The sequence below is a fragment of the Pristis pectinata genome, chromosome 11 (genome assembly GCF_009764475.1).
Source record: "Pristis pectinata isolate sPriPec2 chromosome 11, sPriPec2.1.pri, whole genome shotgun sequence".
Lineage (NCBI taxonomy): Eukaryota > Metazoa > Chordata > Chondrichthyes > Rhinopristiformes > Pristidae > Pristis > Pristis pectinata.
Genome location: NC_067415.1, coordinates 36,691,555 through 36,710,616, shown reverse-complemented (window position 1 = coordinate 36,710,616; position 19,062 = coordinate 36,691,555). Strand labels below are relative to the sequence as shown.

The 19,062-nt window shown below is 39.2% G+C and overlaps 1 protein-coding gene across 4 annotated transcripts in view; it reads right to left on the bottom strand.

Annotated features, from left to right (window-relative positions):
• The window catches only part of tgfbrap1 (transforming growth factor, beta receptor associated protein 1), a 46,472-nt gene that overhangs the window by 10,810 nt on the left and 16,600 nt on the right, over positions 1–19,062 (bottom strand). For all 4 annotated transcript variants that reach the window (XR_007957135.1, XR_007957137.1, XR_007957136.1 and 1 more), the window contains exons 3-7: positions 11,053–11,247; positions 6,704–6,858; positions 4,405–4,487; positions 3,179–3,520; positions 1,296–1,353 (exon numbers count right to left, since the gene is read on the bottom strand). Coding sequence is in view for 1 of the 4 variants with exons in the window: in XM_052026070.1 (XP_051882030.1) it covers positions 1,296–1,353; positions 3,179–3,520; positions 4,405–4,487; positions 6,704–6,858; positions 11,053–11,247 (833 nt within the window). In the remaining 3 variants the exon portion in view is untranslated. The remainder of the gene's footprint in view (positions 1–1,295; positions 1,354–3,178; positions 3,521–4,404; positions 4,488–6,703; positions 6,859–11,052; positions 11,248–19,062) is intronic.

Below are 19,062 nucleotides of genomic sequence, written 5' to 3'. Positions count from 1 at the left end.
CCCATTTTCACCTTCTTTATTTATCAGATTCCAGTACGGGGAGCTTTAGTGTCCTCGCTTATCGCCCTCCAGCAACCGTCTCCACCTTCACCCTCCCCCCACCTGCCTTTGTTTCCATTTATCTTTGTCTGCTTCCACCAGCCTACCCCCCCAACTCCACACCTCCCCTCCCCCAACAGACCATCCTTCATCACTCCTTGGTCCACCTATCACCTACTTGCCTGTCTCACCCCTCCTCTCCTTATACTGGCTACCTTCCCTTTCCACTCTCAATCATGATGCAGGGTCTTGACCTGAAACATTGACAGTTCCTTCTCCGTCCCACCCCCAGATGCTGCTCAACCTGCTGAGTTCATCCAGCAGTTTGTTTTTTTTAAAACTACAGATTCCAACATCTGCAGCCTCCTGTGTTACCATGTACTTTAATTTTACATGTTATGTGGGACTTTATCCATGGCTTGCTGAAATTCCAAGTACATTGCATCAGTGGCTTTCCCTTATCAATCCTACTATTTATATCCTTAAGAACTCCAGTGGGTTTGTCAAACACACTTTCCCTTCCAGAAAACCATAATGACTTTGTTTACTCTTGTTGATATTTTCCAAGTCTCCATTTTTATCATCCTCTGGCATTTTCCCCAGTTCCAATGTCAGGCTCATTGTTCTGTAGTTTCCTATTTTCTCTCTCCCTCCTTTGGGGAGTATCATTGTTCATCACTTCAAAACAATGGGGTTAATTACTTCAAGTTAAAAACAAAAATCTGTTCTTTTGGCCAAAGAACTTTCATAAACTTTCATGAGCTTCCCAGCTCCTACTTTAGATGTTCTTCAGCTGTTTACATTTATTGAATGATCTTGCTGAAAGAGGCTGTCAGCTTCATTGGATTTACACAGGCCATAACCAGTAAAATTACAAATTCAGGACAAGAAAAGCATTTCATTTATCATCATCATGCATTTTCTCTGTATGTTAAACAATGAATATGTCTATCATAACAATTCACTTACATTGCACTATTTCTAAGCCAAATATGTTTTGTAGAAGCTCTAGTTGCAACTGTAGAACACCACTTAAACAACCTTTAAGTTGGCACCTGGAAGCTCTGAAGTTAAATCACTTGGAAACTGTTCCCATATTCCACAATTGCTAACATATCTAATTGTGCATCTCTCCTCAAACTTCCTACCAAATTGAGAGAATTCAGTCTATTTCTTCCAGTGATTTTCACAAATGCATGCATTGAATCAGATACAAATCTTAAAAGATAGTCAAGAAAAACTAAACACCTCTTTACCTGTAGTGCTGCTTCATTTTGTCCATTATAGTGATAAAGAAGACCAAGTGCAAAGTATCTGTTCAAGAAAACACATTACACTAGTTAAACTTCAAAAAGCTTGTAGACAGTACAGTACTGTCTACAGTATGTAGACATTCAAGATAACAAACATTCATTCTTCACAGATGCATGCAATCTGCTTCTGTGGTGCCTTTCATCTTATCAGGTAATCATTGGGTCCCTGATTGCTCCATTTTTTAAAAAAACAAAAAGTGATTTTGTTTCTTCAAACAGTAAACAAACAAAACAGCCAAAAAATGCAGATGCTGGAAATCTGAAATAAAAATGAAAAAAGCTCGGGTCAGGCAGCATTTGTGGAGAGAGAAAGCAATTTCAATCATTTATCAGAACAGGCGAAAGTATGATGAAACATCATTGACCTGAAATGTTAGCCATTTCTCTCTCCATTGATGCTGCCTGATCTGCTGATTATTTCCAGCATATTTTTATTTCATTTCCCTTCCATCTCCTCAATAACTATAGCCACAATCCCTACTCCAAGATGGGTAATAATAAATACCATGATCCCAGATATTACTTTCTACAATTCCAGAGACAAGTGGCCATATTTTATGTAACGGTTCAATCATCAAGTAGGTAGTCACCTTTTTCCCCCTATCACACTAACTTTGAAATTTAGAATACCTGATGTATTACAAAATTGGATAGCAAGTTATCCTCTTCAACTGAATGTTTTAGCAAATGTGTTCATTGAATATTCAAACTGTTTTATCTTTAAATTTACTGTAGTTTTTAAACTTCCTTTTAGTTACTCTTATTTCACAGGTACTTTATGTGCTTGATATCATTATCAAAAATCATCTCTTTAATTTTCTTAGCAATCGAGCTCTTTTTACTTAAGTTAATACTTTTATTTGTAGGTTTTACTTTTTTCTCTGTCCTGCAGACTTTATATTCTTTTTTCAATTTCCATACAAGCTTTCATCCACTTTGGACACCACTTATCTTGTACAAGTTGTTTGACATTTTTTGCCCAAGTTATTTTTCCATCATTAACAATTTCCAGTTTATTTCTTTCAATTCATTCTCTATATATAACCAGTGATATTACTTGATGTAATTTTAGTGATGTTCAACAAAGTCCACTGGAAGAATGTCTACTCTACTCATACACAAACAGAGAACATATCTATTAAGGGAGACATAGAAACAACAATTAGATTGTCAGGCTGAAGCTGGGTATTACAGGACTGTGACACTTCTAATTTAAATTAAAAAAACAACTTTAAGACTGTCAAATCCATCGATTTACCAAACATGGGTGAAGACAATATTGCAAAATCAAAACAACATGGTGCATAGTATGCAAAGAGTGGGGTTGAATTTACACAAGGAAACTTGGAAGTTTCTTGTATGAACATACTTAATTTTCTATATTAGTGTAGAAAAGGGGAACAAGTCTAATCCAAAGACTAAATTGGATGAGCATAAAGATTATAGGTTTAACTTTTACAGTATGAAGGTAAGATTACCTGAAATCAAACACTGTATAGAAATAAAAAAAGATTGTTTCAATATAAGCTAAGAAAGCAGGTCAAGTGGAAATAAAGTAAAATTGCATTTGCAACATATCAGGAAGAACTTTATTCAGAGACTGAAATTTGTAATGGTGTGCTAAGCTGTATAGGAGAGGCAATAAATGCAAATGGTGGTAGATATCACATGATTCATTTGCATTCTGCTTTGATGAGACACCAAGGGCATTAGAAAGATAAATACCACTGGACCAAATAGTCTCTTCTCTTCCTTGGTTTTTCTAATGTTCTTTAAGGCAACAATGTCTCTCATATTTATGAAAATACAAGCGATCTGCTACGTACTTCTCATATTTTTCCAGCCAGGGAACAGAGTCCACTAATAAACAGGAATTTTCAGAAACCAACAAATCCAGCAAACTGTCATGGTTAGCTTCAGCATATAATTTTAGCAAGGCTGTGTCAATTTCTTCCTTGTATCCATTTGCTACTTCAGTGCTTCGAATCTCATTCAAGTAGCTCATAAGGAAGCGCTTGCACTTTGTAATTTTCTCTTGGTCACCCTGCATTAGTTGATTTAAGTCAGCATATTCATGTAAAGGGGGATGGGACCGTATAAACGTGGAGGTTGAAGGAAGCAGTAATGGATAGAGAGACATCAACTCTCTTACATCGAGCTGGCCATTCCTGTCAACAGAGACAAAATTCAAATAAACAAAAGCTGATCAATGTTTAATAAAATATTAATAGGACAGCCAAATGATTCAGACTACCCTGAAAAACATCAACATCAATAAAAGTTATTAAGCTAATAGATACAAATTAACAAATGACACTTCAGGGAAAATCATTAATCACTGTGGCGAGAGAAGCAGAAATAAGAATAAATGGATAGCTCTTTCGTAGCACCTAGATGTACATCGTAAGCTGAATGACCTCTCTCTACGCTACAAGTTTATCATTATATGATACTTAGATTCACAACACCTAAGCTTGTTAAGAAACAAATTATAGTGGGTTAGATCTAACAAGACCTTTTGACCAATATCATAACAAATAGAATCTTTAAAGTTCTGGGAACCAACTACAATAGTTCATTAAGCATCAAAAACAATGGAATGCACCAAATAAAACTATGCTCAGCTGCCCAGGCAGCATCAGAGTGGTTGTTTCAAGAACTACTTAAACATTTAAAGCACATTCCATGCAGAGCAAGTTGCAACTTGTACATACCAGGGTCAGTTACAACTGTCATTAGTGTTTTGTCTTTGGACACTCCTCCCTGAACTATTATTTATTGAATAGTTGGTACATGTACGACTTAGTTTAAAAAAAGTGACTAAATTATTAAGTGCAGTCTAATGCAAGAATATTCAATGGTTTACTAGATATGAAATCTGACCTCTCTTGCTACTTAAAGTGTTTGTGAAACAAATGGAAATACAGTGCAAGATCAATAGCAATGGAGTTAAAGCAAAGCTATTACAGGAAATTCTATTTGGGATGCAAACTAACAAGCAGAATCCACCACACATCAGACTGAATCTACACAGTCAAAGGAATGTTCATACCTGAAGAGTTCTTTAGCTTCTAAAAATTGAAGCTGGCCAAATTGTATAAACCCTGCTTGCTGCAGAATTCTTCTGTAAATACCCTACAGATTATAAACAGACGTCATTAATGAAATAGCTTTGAAGATCATTACTCAGACATGGTCAGCTGAAGCCTTGGGACAATCAACATGGATTATGAACAAATGAACTGGGGCCTTCCCAACTCAAAAAAGAAAAATCTTAAGAGTTTGATTTTTATATACAATTAGCACACAAATGTGCCATCTATAAATATTTCTCAGACACCAATTATTTTCTACTAGCTAACTATTATTCATTAACTTACATTTTCAAATATTAACCCATGCTAATAACTAAACCAAAACAGATGCCTGCAAAAAAAATCTGGCTCAATTAACTACAGAGTTATGCAGTAATATACATTTGATCAAATACTATTGCATCTAACTAATAACAAGGGTCCCAACACCGACCCTTGCGGCACACCACTAGTCACCACCCTCCAATCCGAGAAACAACCTTCAACCACCACCCTCCGCTTCCATCTCAGAGCCAATTTTGAATCCACCTAACCAGCTCTCCCTGGATTCCATGGGACTTCACCTTCCAGACCAGCCTATCATGTGGGGCCTTGTCGAAGACCTTGCTAAAGTCCAAATCGACAACACCCACTGCCCTAACTCATCTAACCTTTTGGTGACCTTTTCAAAAAACTTTAACAGGCTTGTCAAGCACAATTTTCCACACACAAAGCCATGCTGACTCCTCCCGATCACCCTCTGTATATCAAAATGCTGGTAGATCCTGTCCTCAGAATTCCCTCTAGTAATTTTCCCACTACTGATGTCAGGCTGACCTACCTGTAGTTCCCTGGCTTGTTCTTGCTACCTTTCTTAAACAACAGACCAACATTAGCCACCTTCCAGTCTTTGGGAACTTCACCAGTGGCTAACGATGAAGCAAAATCTCTGCAAGGACCTTCACAATTTCTCCTCTAGCCTCCCACAAAGTCCTAGGAGGTACTAGGTCAAGCCCTGGGGATTTGTCTACCTTTATGCACTGTAAGGCAGCAAATACCTCCTCCCTGGTAATATGAATGTTCTCCAAAACATCTCTACTTGTTTCCCTCATCTCTTGAGCAATCATGATTTTCTCCACAGTAAACACTGAAGATAAATATTCATTAAAAATCCCACCCATCTCCTGCAGCTCAAGACATAGGTGGGCCTGCTGATCTCTTTGGGGATCTACTCTCTCCCTGGCCACCCTTTTACTCTTAATATAGCTGTAGAACCTCTTGGTATTTTCCTTAACCTTACCTGCCAGAACCTCTCTTTGCCCTCCTGATTTCCCTACTAAGAGTATTCTTAATCTTTTTATAGTCACCAAGGGATTCACTCGTCCCCAACCTCCTAAACACAATGAGTGCTTCCTTCTTTTTGTTGACCAGAGCCTCAACATGTCTTGTCAGCTAAGGTTCCCTAAACTTGCCAGGTTTACCCCAACAGGAACATGCTGCTCCTGGACTGTTGCTATCACACTCTTAAAGGCCTCCCACTTGCCAGTCAATCCTTTCCCTTCAAACAGGCTCACCCAATCAACATCTGTTAGATCCTGCCTTATTCCCCCAAAATTAGCCCTGCTCCAGTTTCATTGGTGAGGCCGCACTTGGAGTACTGTGTACAGTTTTTGGTCACCCTGTTGTAGGAAAGACATGGTTAAACCAGAGTGCAGAAAATATCTACGAGGATGTTGCCAGGACTAGAGGGCCTGAGTTACAGGGAGAGGTTGGCCAGGCTAGGTCTTTATTCCTTGGAGCGTAGAAGAATGAGGGGTGATCTTTATAAAATCATCAGGGGTGTTGATAAGGTGGATGATAGCAGTCTTTTCCCCAGGGTAGGAGAGTCCAAAACTCGGGGGCATAGATTTAGGGTGAAAGGGGAAAGATTTGAAAGGGAATGAGGGGCAACTTTTTCCACACAGAGGGTGGTGAGTATTTGGAACGAGCTGCCAGAGGAAGTGGTTGAAGCAGGTACAATAGTATCATTTAAGAAGCACTTGGATAGGTACATGCAGGGGCGGGGCTTAGAGGGATATGGGCCAAATACAGGAAATTGGGACTAGATAGGTAGGCACAATGCTTGGCATGGACATTTGGGCCAAAGGGCCTGTATCTATGATATATTGCCCTAGGACTCTAATGGCCCTATTAAATGTTACAGCCAGGAATTCATTGCTTGATCTTTATACTTAACAGAATAAATTTGGCAGTTTTCACTCTTAAAATCGTACTGACCTGAAATTTCTCTTTTGGAATGTTCCGTCGTGCTGCTTTTGCTAGGACAAGGGCTTCCTCTACTCTGCGGCTGGCGAGAAGATCTTGAATCTGCCTTTCCAAAGGCAAAGGTACCAGAACATGTATTTCTTTACTAGTTGCTAAAATCAGTTTCCCTGTTGAGGACAATAGATCTAACATATCACGTCTCCAACTTACAACGCACTAATATTTTAGCAAAAGCATAACGTAAACACAGGCAACCGTACAATGTTTACAGCCTGGACCATTTAAGAGAAAACAACCTCGACAGGTTAACAACAAAACCTACATTATTTGAACCAATACAGAAATCCAAGATCAGATTAAAGATCTGAGCCAAAGCAGAAATTTATGATATCACACAGGTCAGGCAGGACATCAATATGTCAGATCGATATTAACTGCTATCAAAAACTGCTCAGATTTCCAGCATCTGCAGTATTTTGCGTTTGTTTTTAATGAATTAAGCTGTCATTTCAACATCCTTGGTTTCAGAAATACAAAACATATTTAGGTATATTCAGCGATCAAACCATCATTAAGATCAAAAATATTCAGTATACTTTCAAGTCCAAATAGTTGTCAACTGAATAATATAACAAATTCATATAACACACACACTAAACCTAGCTTTACAGGCAACATGCCATCAATGACCTTAATTTTGTTATACTCAATCTTACGAGTTTTCAAAGGTGTAAATATTTGCAGATGGAGCTTTTGAAGCTCATACGACACCAACAGAAATCCACCTGCTTTGACTGACTCCAATCCACTGGGAAGGAAGGAAATCTCTTGCTGGAAGTCCATGGCACAAGTTTAGAAAACACCTTGGACCAGATTGTCCTGCCGATCAAGAATTACTGCCATAACTGCTGGGATATCCCCTTTCATGTCATTTCACACTGCTTGGGTATATCATAGGAAACTTAACAAATGTCACATCTTGAAAAAAAAGATCCTGATACTTTCTTCTAAATTTCAAAACCTAATCACTTCCCAAGTCAAAGAGAGGATTTAAACTGAACATTTGATTTCCCTAAACAGGATCTGCTCCAACGGTCTTCAGTATGTTTATAGCATCTCTGCTAGGACATGAGCAGCAGAAAAAGGTTTTGCTCAGTTGCAGTAAATGGTATTGCCACTTAAAACACAGCCTTACTTTGGTAATAACAACAGCAAATGCTTTGAATTCTCTTTGATGTTGCCTGACCTGCTGAGTGTTTCCAGCATTTTGGGGTTTTATTTTTAGATGTCCAGCATCAGTTTTATGCTTACATTCACTTTTATAAAGAGCTGCTTTGCTATATCACCAGATGCAGGAAGTAGAGGAAATTCAGATAGAAAATTTAATTTTTTGGAAGAGGTGACCAAAAGGATTGACAAGGGCAGGGCAGTAGATGTTGTTTACATGGACCTTAGCAAGGCTTTTGACAAGGTCCCACGTGGTAGACTGGTCCAGAGAGTCAGATCTCATGGGATCCAGGGTGAGCTAGGCAATTGGATACAAAATTGGCTTGGTGGAAGGAGTCTGAGGGTGGTAGTGGAGGGTTACTATTTAGTTTGGAGGCCAGTGTCAGTGCTGGGTCCTCTGCTGTTTGCCATATATATCTTTTTTTTTATCTATTTATTTATTTATGATTTGGATGAGAATATGGGTGGTATGATTAAGTTTGCAGATGACACCAAAATTGGTGGTGTGGTGGACAGTGAAGGAGGTGGTCTAAGTTTACAACAGGATCCAGATCAACTGAGAAAGTGGGCGAAAGAATTGCAGATGGAATTAACTCGGACAGTGCAAAGTGATGCATTTTGGGAAGTTAAACCAGGGCAGACTTACACAATAAATGACAGGGCCCTAGGGATTGTTGTACATTAGAGACACCTGGGGGTACAAGTACATAGATCATTGAAAGTGGTGACACAAATAGAAAAGGTGGTAAAGAAGGCACATGACACATTTGCCGTCATTGGACGGGGCACTGAGTACAAGAGTCGGGACATCGTGTTACAGCTGTATGAGACTTTGGTGAGACTGTATATGGAATACTGTCTGCAGTTCTAGTCACTATACTATAGGAAGGAAATGATTAAGCCAGAGAGGGTGCAGAAAAAATTCACAAGGATGTTGCTGGGACTGGAAGGCTTGAGCTACAAGGACAGACTGGATGGGCTGGGACTGTTTTCCTTGGAGCAAAGGCGGCTAAGGGGTGACCTTATAGAAGTTTATAAAATCATGAGAGGCATAGATAAGGTGGATGGTCACAGTCTTTTTCCCAGGATAGGGGAGTCTAAAACTAAAGGCAGAAGTTTAAAGTGAGAGGGGAAAGATTTAAAGAGGATCTGAGGGGCAACTTTTTCCTCTACAGAGGGTGATGGGTATATGGAACAAGCTTCCAAAGAAGTGGTAGAGGCAGGAACGATTACAACATTTGATAGACACTTAGATAGGTTCATGGATAGGAAAGGTTCAGCGTGATATGGGCAAAATACAGGCAAATAGGACTAGCTCAGAAAGGCACCTTGGTCAGCATGGATTAGTTGGGTCAAAGGGCCTGTTTCCATGCTGTACAACTCTATAATTAGGGACAACAGTCAGGCAGGTGATGACAGACCAGAATCAGAAAGCCTTTGGTTGAGTGATACTGTGGGAATGCACCAAATCTCTGGCTCATTCTGGGAGTTTGACAAGGTGGGATGGATATGTAGAAGCCACTGTAGCCTGAGAAACCCATTGTATATTTACAAGGTAGTGAAGGATGTAAAAAAGCTTCTGTTTCCTTACTCAAACTGAGAAGGGGCAACAAAAACTTGCTTTTAGTCTGATTACTGTACCAGGATACTGGCTGTTAACGTGCTAGTGATTTTGTATGTGGCCCTGGCAGGGTGGATAGCATGGCAACACTTGCGGGCTGCCCCCAGAACATTCTACACAAAGATGTATTTCACTGTGTGTTTCGATGTACATGTCACTAATAAAGAAAACTTAAATCTTAATTCTTGTCGCAGACCTCTCCCATACCTAGCACCAAAATGGCCCTTGCCAGTACTTGCCTCTCACAGATGCGGTCATCGGAAAGCAAAGACCACCATAATGCCTAATACCATATCAAATATGGTTTAATTATGGTCTAAAGGATGTGTTTGCTCTCTTCTAGTGTCACCACAGAGATGGCCTTTTTGTTTGCAAAATTAGTTGTGCAGTAATACCCTTTAGGGATTTAAAATCTTAAGATTTAGTTGTGGTGTACATTTGACATGCTCTAGACAAAATAAAGAACTGCCAACTCTATGAAAGATTGAACAGCTTTAGCAGAAGGCATTATTGAAAACTTTGCAGAAACAAAACTGTTTATAAAACCTCATGAAAATGGACTGGATTACACTTCAGCCTTCAGGATATAAACAAAATAAGTTACTGGATTTAATACTTGCTTTTTGTGAACAATTTGTCCTCCACATTTAAGACAAGATGAACAAGTTTGTCGATGGTACTAAAAGCAGAAGTGTGGTCAATAATAGAAGGTATCAGTGGACTGATTAGGTGAGCACAAATATGACAAACAGGATTCAATCTTGAAAAGTGAGGGGTAAAACATTTGCAAAGGATAAACATAGCAAAGGAAAACACAATAAGTTACTAAAAGTGGTAAAGAAGCAGAGGGAACTTGGAGGAAGATTGCAAATTCCTGAAGAGGTAAATGAGGCGAGTGAGGTAGTGGGATGCTTGAATCCATTGGCTCCAGCATAGAATACAATGGCTCCAGCATAGAATACAAAAGCAGGGACATCATGCTGAAATGGAACAAAACACCAGTTAGGCCAGCTAGAGTACCAAGTATCATTGTGGTTACCATTATATTCAAAAGGTGACTATACAAAGGGCAGAGGGGAAATTTATGATGATATTATCTGGATTACAGAATTTCAGTTATGAAGAGAGACTGGTTAGTCTCAGAATGTTTCCTCTGGAACAAAAAACTATGAGAGGCCTTGACAGAGTGAACAGGAAGAACTCTAGAAGGGAAGTCAATAACTAGGGAACTTAGATTTAGGTTAATTAGTGAAAGGATTCAAGATAAGATGAGGAAATTCTCCCAGAGCACAAAGGTCTGGAACTCACAACCTAAAGGAATGTGAAAATAAAACAAAATCACTTCTTAAAAAGGTACTAGGAGGAACACTTGGTGAATTAAAACCTTCAAAGCCTTGAGAACTATGATCAACTTAAAGAGCTCTGTTTTTGGCTGGCATGGTCATAGTGGGCCAAATAGACTCCTTGTGTGCCATTTCTAGGATACTAGGTGGAGGTACCTCATTTAAATTACCTTCAAAGTCTTGTAGTATGTGGCCATCTCTGAATGGAATTGTCTGTTTTTGTTGCTGGTCAAGCATACTATGTACAGTAACAAACTCTTCATCCAGAGCTACCACATAAGGAAAGCACACAGCTGCTCCAATCACATTCTCTGACCAGTGAACAGGTGCACGCTGGGAGATTCCTGCTGCTGTCACAAACATTCCTGCAAAGGAAAATTAAAGTAATTAATGAGTTGCAATTATCATGTCCCTAATGCCTTGCAGTAAATTTGATGCCTGAATGGTAAGTACTTGTTCATAATTATAACACCTACACTACTGAGAATATAAAATGTGCTAATTCACACAGTTAATTACAGGCAGTTTTTCAATCCTTTCCCATTCCCCAGGCTCCAACAAATGTAACTTCTATTAGGGGCTGTTTCTTCCCTTTTAAATTTCATGCATTCTTCCTGGTATTAAAAACTGTCAGTCTGAGTTGGATAAGCCACGGTGCTGAACCTGAACAGTCTCACCAATTCCAAGTTGCTTAATCCTATTATTCAGTAATTCATATTTTTAGCACAAAAATGATTCAATTATCAGTAATCAGATGCTGATATTAGACCTAATGGAAACAAAGTTTTCTGCACCAACAGTTGATTGCAAGATATTTCTGCACAAATTTTAAAAATCCAGTTTGATCTTCCATCATTAATGATGGTGACCATAAAAAAAAATTTGCTGCACAAATGTCCTCAGTGAAGAAACTCTGCAATCTCTATCCAGTCTAGGCTAAATGCAATTCCAGACCCACCAATGTGGTTGGTGCTAAAATGCCTAGCAGGCTAGTCAGTTGTATCAGAACCACTACATTGGAACAGAAAATGACTAAGCAATCACCAAGCATTGTGTGACATGCTGAACTCTGGACCTCCCAAAATCCACTGCACAAACATGTGGAGACTGGTGTTTAAATTAGGAGAGCTAAACCACAGACTAGGCATGCAACAACCTTACATACATACATTTCTTAAAAAAAAACACTCACCTTACAATGTACCAGACTCCTCCATCACATCCTTCCTATAATCGAGACAGACTCCCTACAGGGGTGACACAGTGCTATACAGGCAAGAGGGTGTAGCCCCAAGAGTACTCAACATTGTCTACACTCCATGAAGTTTCATGGCATCAGTCCAAATGTAGGCAAGGAAACTTCCTCCTGATTACCACCAACTGTATTCCTTCAGTGGATGAATCAACAATTAAAGGAAATATTGGACAAGGAGATAGAATGCACTCTGGGCACTGGACTCCAACATCCATCACAATAAGGGCTCCGTAGCAGTATCACTGTTTGAACTCAGCCGAAAGGACACAGCTGCCAGATTGGGTCTGCAGCAAGTATTGTATAAAACAATATGTGGGATAAACTATTTGATCCTTCTCTGCCAATGCACGTGACAGATAAATCACCCATGATAGCAATGGTAGAAGTGAGCACCACATAGTCCTCATGGAGGCAAAGTCCCATCTTCCCACCAGTGACACCAACCACGATTAATGAGACACATGACAGATCTGACACTCTTCACAGATAATGCCTGAACTGCTAAACATTCCCAACATTTTCTGTTTTTATTTCCTGCAGCTCAAAACTGGGTATCCACGAGACCACCAGGTGCAGCAATGTACACCATCACAATCTTTAATTTAGGGCCCAGTATATCCCTTAGCCTACCATTACTATCAAAGTAGAGATCAATCTCGGTTCAACAATTCATACCAGGAGCATGACTAGAACTGAGGAGCACCTGGTGAAACTGCAACATTGGACTACATGCATGCTAAATAGCAAATACAACACACAATAGACAGAGCCAAGAGATCTCACAAGCAACAGATCAGATTAAAGCTCTGCAGTCCTGCTACATCTAGTCATGAATGGTGATAGACAATTAAAAGGCTAAGGAGAAGTGATGACGACACCAATAACATTATCCTCAACAATGGCAGGGTCCAGCAACCGAGTACTAAAGACATGGCTGAAGCAGTCGCAACCACATCCAGCCAGAAGTGCTGATAGATAATTTGTAGTGAGATTTCTCTTCCTGAGATTCCCCACCAACACAGAACCCAATCTTCAGCCAATTTGATTCACTCCATCTGATAACAAGAAACAGCTGAGAAGTGGGACTAGCTCAGCCAGACAACTTGCTGCATGAATGATTTGGGCCAAAGGGCCTGTTTCCATGCTCTACAATTCTTAATACAATCTGGCCAATTATCATCTAGTCTATTTTCAATCATCAGTAATGAAAGGTGACATCAAGTGGCACTTATCTGCCAATAACCTGCTTACCAATGCCCAGTTTGGATTTCACCAAAACCACTCAGTTGGTCATAGTGTTGGGCCAAACAGAGATTAAATTTAGTGCCATTTTAATGCATTACGGTTATTAGTCTCGGCTACTCTGACAGATTCCCACAATCACTGCCTGCAAGGAGGACGAGGAGTTTCAGGCACAAGGGAGCATTGGCACCTGAATATCCCCTTCGTGTCACAAATGGACAGACTTGAATCTAGGTATTAGGTGGCACTATTAAAAAAAAGTCTTAATTTGAAAAAAAAAATAGACCTCTAACAAACTAGTGCTAGCAGAAATTTTTGAATAAAATATTCACAGTGCTCTCCCAGAAACTTTATTTTAATAATCTTTTTAGACAAAGTGAAATTTGTGTTGGCAATATCTGGTGAAACCACTCATGCCTTATCCAAATGTAGAACATTTAAATCCTGAAATGATATCAATCTGAAATGTTAACTGTTTTTCTATCCACAGACGCTGCCTGAGCTACTTAATTCTTCCAGCATTCTCTGATCCTTAATATTAATTTTTCCCACAATTACAGAAATTTGGTACTTCCCTTCCATTAAATAAATTAACTGTTTTCAAATTCTGCTCTTTGAGAATTAGTGAGAAAAAAATGCTGACGCCATTTAACTTATCCTGCTTTCATTCATCACTACTTTATTATTTAAATGTCCCTTTCCGTTCTCCAGTGCACAAACAGGAAATGCAAAATTCCACAACAGAAATGTGATGATGACAATGGGGAAATAGTTTAACCATGTTTGATTTAAGCACAAAATTGCATACACGAGAACAAAACCTAATCACAAACTCTACAACATAATAGAAGCAATTAACAGTATCACTGGTAACTATGCAAATCTTCAAAAAACTAATTTCTGGGCAAAGAGAATTGGAAAAATAGAGAACTCTCTCTCTCAATTTTTTTTTGTCATGTGGCAACTTGAACCTTGCTCGACACTCTAAAATGCAGGCTGTTCAATCTCCTATAGAAAATGTACAGCAATTTTGTTATCCCACAGCTTGGAGTACTGGGTATGGTTCAAGTCTCTGCATGACAAAAATAATTAATAATAAAAGAAGTTAACAAGGTGATTTAGCAAAACACAGATTATGGTCAAGATCAGATTAATTTGGGTTTAATTTATAGGTTTACATGGAATTTGACTGGTCACTGATTTCCATCACCTTCTCCCTCATTGTTCAGCTATATGAAGCAGCCTAAAAAACTTTTCTACAAAGTAATGAAAATACAAACTTGCTACCACAGACATTTTGACGTGAAAAATGCAGATGCTTTTAAAGAAAAGACAGTTGCACAATGGAGAGAGGAATAAAGGATGGGTTATGTGAAGTAAGGTGGGAAGAGATTGGTTATGCTGTAAAATTCTGATCAAAACCCTGCATAAAACTCAGAGTGGAGTTATATATTAGAATACTAAAAGGCCATTTTATCTATCAAAATATCAAAAAAAAAAAAGCTTTTACATTTGTTCTGGGTATTAAGACAAACAATGTCAAGTTTAGAGGTGGCAGAAAATTTTCCACAGTATGACTGCATATTTCTGCTGACTTTGAAATGCAAACCATGTTTTAGTACTTTCTCTTCCACCACCATGGATGTTCAACCAGCTGCAGGAGCAAAGCAATATCGTTCAATAGCCAGTTACACTGGGTAGAAAAACTAAAGCGCAATTTTCAAAACAATATCAATTCATCCTCCCATTCAAGAGTGATGTTAGCTGGAAATTCAGTCCAACATTTCTGCTGAGAAATTTATGAGAAGGATTTGCTTTGTAGCCCATTTAACATCACCTTTTTTTTACTATTTACCTTTCCAGCCTACGTTTCAGATATAATTTACACTGGTTATAACCTGCTTTCTCCTTATTAGATTTAGGATTCCCTTTTTCAGTGAAATAGTTTTCATTACAAATGGTAATTTTTTTTTGCTGGAAATGCACAGAGGCCAGAGAGAAAAATTAGAGTTCTCAGATTTCCTGATGAGACCCACGATTCCTCCATTATCATAAGCTAATTCCATGAAGGTGGCAAAAGTAGCAGAGTCATTCAACCTAGTCTATTAATGTAAATTTAATTGTAGACGAATTGTTTGCAGATATTAGAAAAAAATTATGTTTCAACAAACTGTCAATGCAAATTGTTAACTTTCCTCCCACAAACTATTTTCTGCTTTTATTTTAGATTTCCAGCAGAAAGGAAATGCACAACCATCTAGGAAGACCAGAATTTGAGGGAATCCTAGCATGGCACTAAAATAGGAAGTTCTCTCTCTCCAAATTATAGACATAATGTTTGCCAAGATTTGATATCTTTATTTTTCAAGATCGGTTTGATAAAATGGGTGAGCGAACATGTTGCATTTGCACAGAGTGGACAATCATGCTAGCAGCTGCTTGAGAAGTAGTTACATGAAGGGTTCAGCAAAGATCTAAATTTGCAACGAGATTGCTAATAAAGATATTAATAGAATAAGTCCACAATATTGTCACCAGTCCCCCAATCAAGATTTTAATATGTGTGTGTGTGTGTGTGTGTGTGTGTGTGTGTGTGTGGGGGGGGGGGGGGGGGGGGGGGGGGGGGGGGGGTGGTGTGCAGGGTGAGACACAGAGTCAACACTAACCAACAACATTAATGGATTAGCCACATTAAAAACTGTGGTTAAAACAATAGATCAGAGGTTGGGTATCTTGCAGGTGCTGGTTCTTCACTTAATTCCTCAGTGCCTTTCCATTATCTGTGAGTGTGTGATGAAATATCTGCAACATGCTTTAGTGAACAGTTGCTGTTGGAGGCATCAGGGGAACATTAATGGGCACATAATGGGAAATAAGTAGGGGAATGGGATTAATGGGATCACTCCGAGAGCCAATTTAGAGATTTGATAGGATAAATGGCTCCTATGTCGCAAGGAACTATGAGAAAAATAAGGCAGTGGCCATCTGGCATGTGTTCATTCGAACCCTGCAATCTATTCTCGCTCACATGTCCATCAACTCCGCCCATCACCCAACTGCTTCTGCCACCTATCTACACGAGGAATAATATAGCAGCCATTTACGCTACCAACCAGCATGTGTTTGGTGCTAGTTCAACAAATCCAGAAAAAAAACCAACCTATCTGACACATTTCCAGTGACTAACCTAAGCTTTCACTCCCTTCATCAGCAATGGCTGGCAAATGTACCGTGTACATAATGCACTACAGTTACTTGCCAAGGCTACTCAGCACCTCCCCAACTCCTAATCTTAGGAGACAAGGAAACACCACTTCCAGGAGGACTCCTGCAAGTCCAACATCATTCTGGCATGAAAAACACTGCTATTCCTTTATCTTTGCCTCGTCTAACTCCTGTGGTAGTCTGCTTATCAAGTCAGCAGCAGTTTGAGGTGGTGATTCATTTGCAACTTTTCAAAGGCAATTAGGATTGAGCACTAAATGATGGCCTTGCCAGTGGTATCCAACATCTCACAAAGGAATACTGTAAAATGTTAGTTTATATCATCAAGATCTATAAGGCAGCAAATGGTTCAAGGAATGTTTCCAATATAAGCTTGTACAGAGTGCTCTAGTTAGGTCTATAAAAAATGAAGCTTCAATATCGTATGGCTGCAGTAAAGATAAATAGGATGCTAAAGTTTAGAGGTACCATAGAACAATACAGCACAGTACAGGTAGAACAATTAAAAACTAGAAGTATAATTGTGTAAGGCCATAGTCAATGAGTCATGGTGGATAATATGACACTGAAAACCAAATCCAGAGGATGAACACTTCAGGAACACCTGTTCTCATAATCAAGTCACAAAGATAGTTTAGTTCTGGGGGCAGAGAAATGGGTGAAAAAGGGTGTCATCAACCTCTCCATCAGACATCTAGAAGGTATGAAGAAAGTGGATCCATTGTAGACAGGTTCCACATACTGGAAGAGATCACAATCTACAGAAGATAGGTAGGTTAGCTGTGTGTGATTAATGAGTTAAGTCACTGAAAATTCATCATTTCTTTCAAGAGGGTGAAGCAGAATCTCACAGATATTCTTCTGGTTGTTGCCAGACATTTTTCAAAATTGTTCTTTTGACCATCCTTGGAAATTCAGCAGCAGTTTGAGGTGCAGATAGCATATTGGGACAGGAGACACTTGTGTTAGTCAGTCTTTCCTGGTAATTTTGCCTTGCAGTTTCACACCAAACTTAGCTACATCCTCACTTTCACTTTCGAAGCCTGTTTCTTTTATCTACAAAGCATTGCCCACTTCTGCCTTTATTTGCTTTCCACCACCACAAAAAGCATTATCCAGCAGTGAAAAATCAACATCTTTATTTTTCATTTAGGCTGGGAGAACCTGACACTGTCACCAAATGAAAAGTTTTATTTTCTACCACTAAGCTTTGTTATTTTAAGCTTAAACGGGCAGTTGAATAAATAAACAGCTATATCAGAATAAAATGAAGTGTCTCACAACCCTTTCCCTTTTTTTGCTCCATCAGATGTAACAATGTTGTCAGCAAAGTTCAGAAAATTCAACAATAACAGAAAAAACCCTCAGAAGAACAGCACCACCAAATCCATCATATAGCTGAACAATGAGGAAAAAGGTAATGGAAATCAGTGAAATGTACCATTTCATGCACCTCCACTTCTAGATTAACGTCTTGACTTGTACAAAAATCACACACCGTAACAGTCCAATCCTACTGCCAGCTCCACCAGCTGCCCATGACATCCCTATCACCCATGATCATGTCTTTTTCTCAGCTCCATACCACCTTACTTCTCGTCTCCCCTTCACTTCTGGGTCACATCAACCCCTGAAATAGGCAACCTATTCCGAATTCTGTAATGGGAAGATTTTACCAGTTGGAAAGGGGAGAAGATTCAGGGATGCCTCAAAGGCTCCTTAAAAAGACTAAACTTATGGAAACTCTGGCTCATGACCAGCCAAGATGGAGAAGCAGCATTTAGGACAGTATCAAGAACCTCAATGCCATTCATTGAGAGTACGCAGAAGCATGGCATGAATGGTGGAAGAACCGCACCACCCTCCAAACTACCCAACTATCCAGTCAAACTCCTCCTGCCTCACCTGTGGCTGAGTCTGCCAGTCCAACATTAGCTTCACTGGCATCTCAGAACCCAAAGAACTGCAGTTGAAGCAGGTTATCCTCATCTCAAGATACTGTGGACACTGCAGCAAGGAAAGGGTTAAGATAGTGTGCAGGCAAAGATGGTTTTCAGACAGTCTGCAGACACCCATGCTGAGAAAGGTCCTTGAGAGCACAGCTCCTCTTTGTACAGCACGGGAGCAGAGGTCACCAGGCACACCAAGACAAGGCTGCAAACGAAGGATTGCAAGACACACACTAACTATTGGACAATTACTTTACTAACACTAAGGTATTATTGGCTATTAACATGTAGTTTCTATTGGTTATTAACGCCTATATTAATGGAACATGATTGGTATTTTATGTATGCAAATGAGGGATTCTAAGATGTCCAAGGATTTTAATTGGCCAATATACGTTTAAAAAGACAACTCTTTGTTGAAATTTTAGAAAGTTTGGTGACAGGGGATGGACTGTTCTCCTTGTGCACAAGTAAATAAAGTGTGATTGAGAAACGAGTGCAAATTATCA